This window comes from Grampus griseus (genome assembly GCF_964374135.1).
Source record: "Grampus griseus genome assembly, chromosome: X".
Taxonomy (NCBI): Eukaryota; Metazoa; Chordata; class Mammalia; order Artiodactyla; family Delphinidae; genus Grampus; species Grampus griseus.
Window position 1 is genome coordinate 87,098,626 of NC_138999.1, and position 10,129 is coordinate 87,108,754.

Consider the following 10,129-nt stretch of genomic DNA (forward strand, 5'->3'; position numbering starts at 1 on the left):
TCAGAGTTCTGAAGTGGGGAGAAATTTTATTTTTAACATAATATTAATTTTTTAGAAGAGTGAATAGAAGAGTCAGGAAGATGACAAGGATGCTGACCAGCAATGCTTCTACTCACTATTGTACTGGAAGCCCGTGAATAAAGCAAAACAAACCAAAAAGTGTAAGGCTTAGAAAGAAACAAAAGCAATGTTGTTATAGATGATATGTTTTTTTTATTTTCTACTAGAAAAATCCAAGAGGATCTACAAACTACTGGGTACAAGAATATATAAAAATGAGAGTTTGATTTTTCTTCCAAAAAATAATATTAATTTTTGAATAAGTAATATAGTCACATGATTCAAAATTCAAAAGGCATAGAGAAAAGATATATAGTAAAAAGTCTCCCTCTCACTCCTACTCTCTAAACACCCAGTTCCTCTCCCTGCAATCAATGTTAACAATATCCTTCAAGAGATAATTTATGCTTATTCAAGCAAATGTGTACATGTATTTTAATCCCCCCTTTTGCACAAATGGTAGCATATTGTGTCTTAAATACTGCTGTTTTAATTTAATTTAATATGTATTGGAGCTCATTCCATATCAGTATATAAAGAGGTTCCTCATTTTGTACATGTGAGTATATCTGCAGGATGAGTTTCTAGAAGTCAGATTTCTGGAATAGGTTTATACATCTATCAATTTGGTAGATATTGCTAAACTGCTGTCCATGGAGGTGGTACCAATTTACATTCTGACCAGTAAAGAGTACCTGCTTCCTTGCATCCACAAAGATGATATCTCAGTGCAGGTTTTAAAAATTTCTCTTAAATATAAACATCTTTTCACATGTTCAAGAGCCATTTGCATTTCTATTTCTTTGTGCTGTCTCCTTATATCCTTTGCCCATCTATCGAGTGACTGTTCTTTTATTATTGACTTGTAGGAGCCCTTTATATAAGAAGTAAATTAGGTCCTTTGTAGAAAAGTTTCAAATATTTGTTCCCCATTTGTTTTTCTCTTAACTTTGCTTATGGAAGTTTTTGCTGTTCATAATTTTTTATGTAGACAAAATTAATAACCCTTTCTTTTTTCACTTCTGAGTTTTGTGTGAAGTGGGGAAGCTGAAAGCCCACTAAAGAATAAAGACCGAAGGAGATCTTGGTAATCACTGTATCAGTAAGGAAGCGAATATGAATCAGAGTTGATTGTTAGAAATTTGTAAAATTCTGTAACCTTTGTAACTTCCCTGTATTTATTCTGCATGTTGTCCCATGTCTATTCTCCCATGGTGATTCAAAGCAAAACCCTTACTATGCTAAGAGCCTATATGTTTGTCTTGTGGAGAATGGAGTGATTAGGAATTATAGTTAATCTGATGGGAAGAACCTCAAAGCGTTGGCAGCTTCAAGAAAAGAAGAAAATAAAGCATCCCTGGGACCTGCCTAAGGGAAAGAAAAAAAAGAAAATGCTTGAAAAATGGGGATCAGCTCTTTCAACCTGGTGGTGTATGCTGCCACATAATGATGGATAGCTGTTGCAACTAACCCGTGTTGATGTTTCCTTTGTAGTGACAAGGTACATCTAGCAATATCATGACCACCTGAGATTTTTAATTTGAACAATACTGGTTTAATACACAGGTCAGTCATGTTATGTAGCAAATGGTTTAAGCTTTAAGGAAATAACTATAGGTCTGAAGGACAGTTTAACAAATACAGTAGGCCCTCTGTATCCACAGGTTCCACATCTGTGGATTTAACCAACCGCATATTGAAAATATTTGGAAGAAAATCCAGAAAGTTCCAAAGAGCAAAACTTTTAATTTCCTGAACTCTGGCAACTATTTACATGGCACTTACATTATATTGTATTGGGCATTATATGTAATCTAGAGGTGATTTAAAATATACATACAGCAGGATGTAAGTTATATGCAAATACTACATTTTATATAAGGGACTCAAGCACCTGCATATTTTGGTATCTGCAGGGGTGGGGGGGTTGTCCTGGAACCAATCCCTCTGTAGGGATGACTGTACTGCTGACTCCCTGCCTCCCCACTTTTTTTCCTTTTTATCTTTCTACTCATTCCTCCTTGCTTCATCAGAATACAGTGTTAAAACTCAAATAATATTTTATCTTTCTTTTCCTCTTGGCTTGTTTCTAACTTTTCCCATGAAAAGTTTATAGAACATTGTGAGTAATCTTTTGACTTTGGTGATATGCTTATGTTCCTCAAATTGGAGGGCAGCAATAAATTCCAGGGGTTACCCATGGGGATGGCCATTTGTGTAACTTCCTCTCTGAAGCCTGTTCAACGTTATCAGTTGTGTTATCTCCCTCTCTTCCCAGTCACTTCTGCTGCCCTTTGAGTCCCAAGGCATGGTCTCACTGGCACATTATTCTATCCCCTACCTCTTTCCCTATAATGTCTTACTCCCTCTCCATTTTACTCCAGATTTCTCTCACAGCTCCCTCATATTCCTAACATGTCCCCTCCTGTCCATCCCCACTTCCACTATCTGAATTCAATCCTCCACAGTCTCTTGCCTGAACTAACGAAATACCCTTACTATTCTCCTAGTCTTAATCAACTACCATATAGCTGTAAAAATGATCTTTCTAAATGCATATATGAGGGTAAGGGGAGGACTTTCATTTATCGTAAGCAATTCTATATTGTTTGAAAGTTTTAAAACATGCAGGTAGTACTTTTGTCATGAAACAAGTACAAATATTATATTATTCCACTTTAAAATTCTCCAACAGCTATCCATTGATTGCAACATAAAACTCAAACTTCTTAACATTACATGCTCCTTTAGCTCTGCCACTTTATCAACTAGTTAGCTTCATGAAGTGACTTCTTGCTTTTTTCTTGTTCTCCCAGACAACAACTCTGCCAGGATGATCAAAGATGCTCAGTTCTGAAAAATAATAATAAATGATAGCTACATTAAAGTACCTACAGTGTGCCAAGCACTTTACATGCACTCTCATTTTTCAACCCTGTGAGGCAGGCATTACCATCTAAGTTTTTTATAAAGAAACTGAGGATCAGAGGTTAAGTGACTTCCCTAATGTCACGCAGGTACTGGCCGAGTCAAGATTTGAACCCAGTTCTGCCTAACTCTAAAACTCCGGTTCTTTCCACTCTACGATGGCATCTCTAGAATGAAATGTTCCCATCATTCTGGCCCCACCTTCTAGAGAAACATTACTTCCTATCTTTAAACACTTTAGGAGGCAGTTTAGTATAGTATTTCAGCCCATGAGCTCTGGAGTCAAACTGCCTGGGCTCAAATCCTATTCCTATAACTTATTAGCTGTGTAACCTTGAATAAATTCTCCGAGCTTCAGCTTCTCCATCTGTAAAATGAATATAATAGCTCCTCTCACACAGAATTGTTAATTTTTAAAGATGATCCAATGTAAAATACTTAGTACATTGTGTGGCAAGCAGTATGCATACCCTCAATAAAGCATAGCTATTATTATTATATTGCAGATACATCTCAAAATTCTGTTGGCCCATTTGCTCATCTGGAATTCCTGGTCAGTACCTCTGAATCCTGGTTTGCCATATCCTAATTATCCCTTCTATGTATTTCTGTGTAGCACAATTATATTGTATAGGCTTTGCCTTTTTGAGGGATTTTTCCAAGACATAGTTTTAGATACACAACTTTTAATTCATAGATTAAACAGCTAATTGCTCAAATGCTGCTCACTTGTTAAGGTGTTAAGAATGTAATGATTTAATTGTCAAATAGCTTTAGCATTTCTTATATAAGCGCTAAAAATAGTAATTCAATTCTTTTATTGCAGGAGTCATCTTTTTTGCCCTGTGTATTGTGATCAGTTCCACTTACTTGTCTTCATAGTGGGACCTTGGGATGACCAGAGTAACCTCGGGTGTATATTCTCATCTGCTCTTCTGTTGGCTCACGTTCTGTGTCAGGTATCAAGTTTGGACACTGCCTTGAGCAGCTGTTTTAGGGAAGCCAATCACAAAACCAGCCCTGGGCTGGATACTCTTGATTTGCCTTGTGATTTGTGTAAGCATTCAGATAAACTATCTGAACAGGGCCTTGGATATTTTCAGTACTTATGCAGTCATTCCCATGTAGTATTTCCTTTTCCCTACTGCTGTCATGACCTGCTCTGCCATTCTTTTCAAGAAATGGCAGCATATGGCCCTCAACAATTTTAGTGGTACCTCCTGTGGTTTCCTTTCCATAGCTCTTGGCCATTTTTCCTCTATAGCTTTTGAGATATCCCTTTTGGTCCATACCTACTGTCATTTAACTTAAGATCAATAAATGTAAACAATACCCTTACTCCTCCATGGACTGAAAATGAAGGTTACCAGACTTTTCTCTATCAACCTCTTTTGAGTCCAGAAGATGCCAAAAACAAAAAAATGAGGCTGAGAGGGAGCATGAGGACTCTGAGCTAAAATCTCCCTAGGCCAAAATTTTGTACTAAGGTATTGATACAAGGAAAAATTGGTTTAAAAAGGACCATCAATTGTTTTCCATGTAAAGGCTATTTTACATGGGGTTTATTGACTTATGTTTTTTAATTCACACTCCCTTGGAGATTTGTTAGCATAAATAAATATCAAGTTCTTGATTTCCTTGTATGCGTTACCCCTAATGTTCATTCATGGGCGGGGGCCTTAGCGATAGTCTGGTTCCAGTTTTCACAGTATGCTTGCATAAACCCTAGAGGTCCTGAGACAGTGCCTTAGGAACCAGGGGACGTGGTGCATAGGGATGGGCAGGAGACAATAGCAAGCAGGCCTCCAGACACCTCCACCACCAGAGCAGCTTTGTATTTATATTTTATATCTTAGGCTTCTTTTCATTTCAGGAAGAGTCTGCTAATCCAATCCTTATATTGAATCTTGAATTTTCTACCCTGAATATTTGAAATGAGGACTTTGAATGTCATTAGGGCTGACAGTACCCTTTCTATCAAGGTTCTGAAAATAAATTTCTTAGGCTGACAAAACAAACGAGCTCAAATTGTTGCTCTGGTACATAACCTCCAAGAGGATGCAGGCAAATGGTCTACCTTTTCGTTCCCCTTGTCCTGTGTCTAGTAGAGTCGAAAATATACTTGGTGCTCAAGCGTATTACATGAATCTGACAGATCCTCTTTCTTATTATGTACGTTAGCTAAGCAAGCAATAATACTTTGTAAAACAGACATATCAGTTTGTGTCTAAAGGTAATGAGAATACTTTAACAGGTAATGAAGAATAAGAAATAATGATACAGTAAAAAAATATAATAAGTAATATATAATAAAAAGGAATAAGTAAGAATATGGAGAAGACTAAAGGATCCTTCCTTTATGACTTGAGGTGTTACATGAACTCTTAAATTTTATAGGGGGGGCGGGAATCAACATGGACATATAGACACAAGGTATACACCAGATACTCATCCTAAAAGCCTGATTTCTCCTGGACTTCGAATGCCATTATTCCTACTACCCTGATGCTTCTACTACTACTTCTTTACCATGTACATGTTATCCAAACAGCAGCCAGGCACTGCTAAAACTTAAGTTATATCACGTCATATCACATCACTGTCTGCTAAAAACCCTCAAATGGCTCCCCATCTTGCTTGGTAAAAGCCAAGTCCTCACAATGGCCTATAACGCCCTACATGATCAGCACATCCCCACCCGCCATCCCCCCATCTGTCTCTGACCATATTTCTTACTATTCTCCTACTCATTTTACTCCAGCCATACTGACCTTCGACTTTTCTTCTACACTGGTGTCACAGCATGCAGTTCCACCTTAGGGCCTTTGGACTTGGTGTCACCCCTACCTGAAACGTTCTTCTTTCAGATACCTACATGACTTGGTCACTTAGTTCTTTCAGGTCTCTGCTGAAATGCCACCTCCCCAAAGAGACCTTCTCCAATCATCTTTAGCTAAAATAACAATGCCCCACAAACATTCCCTGACACCCTTACTCTGCTTCTTCTCCTCGGCACTCATTATATTGACATATGGATGTGTTTGTTGCCTGTCTCCCCGTACTAAAACAGAAGCTCCACACAGGCAGGGACTGTTTCTGTGCACTGCTGAAATCCTGGCACCAAAAACAGTGTCCGGCAGAGTAGGTACTTAAATGTTTGGTGAATTGTGTTTTCATCAGGAGTTTTAAAAATTTCCTTGTAGTGCCTATATGGTGGGAAGTTAAACAGGGACTTGAGGCTTCTAGAAATGTGTATTTCTCAACTTTCATGGGTTTGCACTAGAGGCTCCCAACAAGTAGTTCCACTTTAGGTCTATACTCCAGTCCACTAGGATCTGAAGTAAGAGGAGGGGAATCCAGTCACTATAATCTCTTCTACACTCAGGGAACTAACCATCAGCACTGAATTCCTTCCCTCTCCATCTCATCTCTAGGTTCTCTTTTCTAACAAAAAGGTCAGCAGTCCCTGAAATACTGTACGATAATTTTCACAGAACAGGTACCCAGGCTGACTACATTTCAGCCTTGGAACCAGCCCACACCAAATCTCTCCTGGGTGTAGGTGATAACCAGAATAGAAAGCCTTCTCAATCAGACTTGAATCTTGTAGAAGCTTTTATTTCAGTGATTAAAAGGACGCAGTAAATGGAAACTATGCTGATTTACATTAGGCATGCACCTCTACCTGAAACTGCTGTTAAGTTTTTGACTGGCCTAAATCATTATAACTTATTTTTTCATTTAGGCACATCTTTAAATTTTTTTGGACTCTGACATACAGGGTAAGTTAACTTGTTCCTTGTGGCAGTTTAGTATGAGAATTATGTTCGCTGGCTAGATTCCTTTAACTAAAGGCCTCTAGACTCTCAGGCTACCTGTACTAGCTCAAGACTGTACTTTACATACAGATATTTAAGTGAATCACAGTATAAGGGAGGGAGATAACCTAGAAAGGTGAAATGTACTGTATGAATAATCCATACATTTTTTTTTTCCAGCACTGATAATCAAACATTAGATAAGGAGGCCTACAGTAAAGTACCAAATTACTCTTTCCCCCACTGCTGCCCTTTCTGAGAGACACAAAGATGTATATCGATCTCTCCAGAAATCTGAAAGGAATCCACACAAATAACAGATTATTACCTATGTGGTCCCACTATCAAATTATAGAGCAGTTCCACTATTAAAATTGTAGGAAGCAGTTAACGGGACTATGAGGAAAGCATCGTCCCACATACAGTAATATACATCTAGTAGAGTTTTCCATTCATCTGTCAATTGTTCTCCCAAGATTAGCATTAAAAAACACAACCCCAAACACATTTGACCCTCAAACCACCCCCACACACAAAAATTGGTCTTTGTTCATTCTCAGATGACAGGATGTCCCAAGAGTGACAAAGGTGGGAGCCGATCCCCCCACAGCCTTTTCTTCAACCATCCCATCAACTGCTCTTCATTTCTTGAACTACCTTCCTTTTCCAAAGAGGTAATACTCAGGTCAGTCAGAAAGGCTTTCTGAGAAGACTGGCTTGGATTTCTGGGTCTGTTCCAGTCGATTCAAGATGAATTGGCTTGTATCAATGAAGCGCTCAACGCAGTTCACAAAACAGGCCTCAGCCCGACTGTCCAACTTTGGCCCAGGCTTGTCCATGCACTTTTCCTGCTCAGGACAAGATACAGAATCACAAAGGGAACTTGGCAAAAAAAGGAAGGGGAGCTTCTTGTTGCTTAGAGGAAAAACTTCACCTAAAAACAGTATCTGATATGTTAATAATAGTTCACATTTGGCAGCTTACTTTGTGGCAATTTTCTACAGCCTTACATTAAATTCTCACAACCACCCTATGGAATAGATACTATTATTAATCTTCATTTTACAAAGACGGAAGTTGTGGCACAGAGATACTTTGTCCTAAGTCATGGGGCCAGAAAATGGTGGAGCTGAGATGTTACAAAGCAAGATAGGTAGCAAAATACAAGGGAAGTTAACCCTTCGCTGAATTTGGTTAGAACTCTACAATGCTGCTTGCATTAAATGCCTTTAAGACACACTAAAACCTACCAAAGGAAAAAAGAATATCTATGACTGGAGATTCTTTAACGTCTACGTAAGCCAGAGGCTCTTGAATCCTCTCTCAAGATGAATGGAAAATTGTATGAATTTTCCTAAAGGGCCCACAACTTTCAGATTCTTAAAGGAGTCCTTAACCACACCACCTGCTGGTCCAAATATAATGAATCAGATTTTTAAAAAGAATCAAAGCACTCTGGTTCAAGGCAGACAGGAGTTTAGTAAGCATTTTTTAAGGGTCAGAGTCCAGCAATACCATAAGTTTATGGTTCAAATGAATTTCGTTCATTATTCTCTGTTGTGTACACAAGCCTCAGACTCTCCACTTCCAAGGAAAATTATCCTTGGCCTCTGAATTCTGTGAATTTTGTATGTCAAGGCAGGGCAGTTATGCTGTCTTTGGCTGCCAGAGAACACTTTGATCCCAAGCTGCAAATAAATGCCTTCTACCCTTTTGCCAAAGTCCCCTCACTGGGCATACTCAATTCCTCAACCTTCAGACCTGAAACGGCTTGGTATTACACAACAATCCAACAAGAAGGCAAAAAAGTGTGTATGTTGATAGAGATTACCCCACTTTTATAGTTAGTGGGCTAGAGCCACTCACTTCTCAGGAGGGACGCTTAGAGCAACTGAGTAATCAAGGCAAACTCTGAAGAGTGCAGGGACAGGAGATTCACTGATTCTCTGGGACTCAGGGTGCCAAAAATGAAATCCCAGTACTTGGGGCTCTCATCAGTCTTGGTGACCAGCACTGGCAGCTTCAACCTTAGGTGCCTAAAGTACTGGTTGGGACAACGGCATAAGTCTTCTATGATCTCCAATCCTCTGCACTAACAAAGCCGAGGTCCGGCGTGACAGCCCTCTGAGAAGCGGAGTCACTCTTTTTCCCTTCCGGCTCGACCTGAGGAACCTAAGGAAACCAAGGGGTGCTGCTGGGTCCTCTCCCTTCCCCGAATCCCAGGCGTCGTGGCGAGTTGCGCGAGGCAAGGGCAGGAAAGTAGGTACAGTGGCCAGGTCCCAGCCCCAGGCTCCTCACCCAACAAAGTTCCGTCATCTGGTGCACCAGCTGCTGGAAGCGCTGCTTCTGAGTCTCTACCTCGATGAAATGCTGCAGCTGCGGGTCGACCGAGCCCAAACCCGCTGCGGAGGAAGACGAGGAGGACTCCATCCCAGCGCGGCCACGCGTGCCGAGACAAACTCCGCACCAACTCACCGACCTTCACGTGTCTCCGCGGCGGAACCGGAACCACAATCCACTGCCTCCGGGACTGCGCGGGGAGCGCACTGCGCCGGCGCGCGGCCCTACGCGCGGGCCCGCCCCCCGCTCTGGGCGCTCCTCCCAGCCGCCCGCGCGCCTCGCGCCTTCCCGCGCGCGACCCCGCGGCGGCGCCGCAACTGACCCCTGAGGTCACAGGACTCGTCGCCCAGCGCTGTGGCGCTGTCGAGACCTTATTTCAGAAAGACAAGAAAGAAAGAAGGTAAAAAAAGGAAGTTACTTCAGACCATGTGGCCCGTTCCTGGCCGGCCCAACAGCCCCGCCCCTGCCGGCTTCCAAATTGACCCGCGCTTTCCCCACTGCCAAGCTAGTGGTCGGCCCGGACTGCTGGGCCCGTCACTTAGCTGTCCTGGGCCCCTGGCTGTAGTTCTTTAATGGAATTTACCCCGCCTGAGGTAGGGGAAAGAGGATCTGGCAGAATTTGTCTCCAACTGTGAGATTCATTCCAATAGTATCTAATGCCTACCGAGTGTCAGGCAGTGTGCTTTGGTTTGTGATCACTGTCTCTGATTCAGAAGCAGAATTTTCCAAGAGCCAGAGGGGTTAAATGCGGAGAATCCTGTGGAGTTCTCCAAGTAGGAATATGACAGACGAGTGCCACACAGCAGTTTTATAGGGCGCTTCAGAGAGGCTGCATGATTAATCGAAATAGCAAGAAACTTTCATGCTTTCCAGTAATTTTATTTTATCAAAACACCCTCCCATCCCATTTTTATGACACCATTTTATTCCTGCCAAATTCTACCTCCCTCCCCGCAAGCTCTATTGCCTACCCAAAGAGCAGT

At 41.2% G+C, this 10,129-nt stretch overlaps 1 protein-coding gene across 2 annotated transcripts; it reads right to left on the reverse strand.

Moving 5' to 3' along the window:
* Positions 1 to 230: 230 nt before the first annotated feature.
* Positions 231 to 9,304, reverse strand: TIMM8A (translocase of inner mitochondrial membrane 8A). Of its 2 annotated transcripts, XM_082680967.1 has the most exons (3): positions 9,105 to 9,304; positions 7,464 to 7,654; positions 231 to 2,913 (listed from the first exon to the last, which is right to left on the reverse strand). In XM_082680967.1, the coding sequence occupies exons 1-2, from the start codon at positions 9,234 to 9,236 to the stop codon at positions 7,493 to 7,495; spliced, it is 294 nt and encodes a 97-aa protein (XP_082537093.1). In that variant the 5' UTR covers positions 9,237 to 9,304; the 3' UTR covers positions 231 to 2,913; positions 7,464 to 7,492. The 2 variants fall into 2 exon arrangements, with proteins under 2 accessions (XP_082537093.1, XP_082537092.1); XM_082680966.1 differs by lacking the exon at positions 231 to 2,913 and having other exon boundaries at positions 6,608 to 7,654.
* Positions 9,305 to 10,129: the final 825 nt, after the last annotated feature.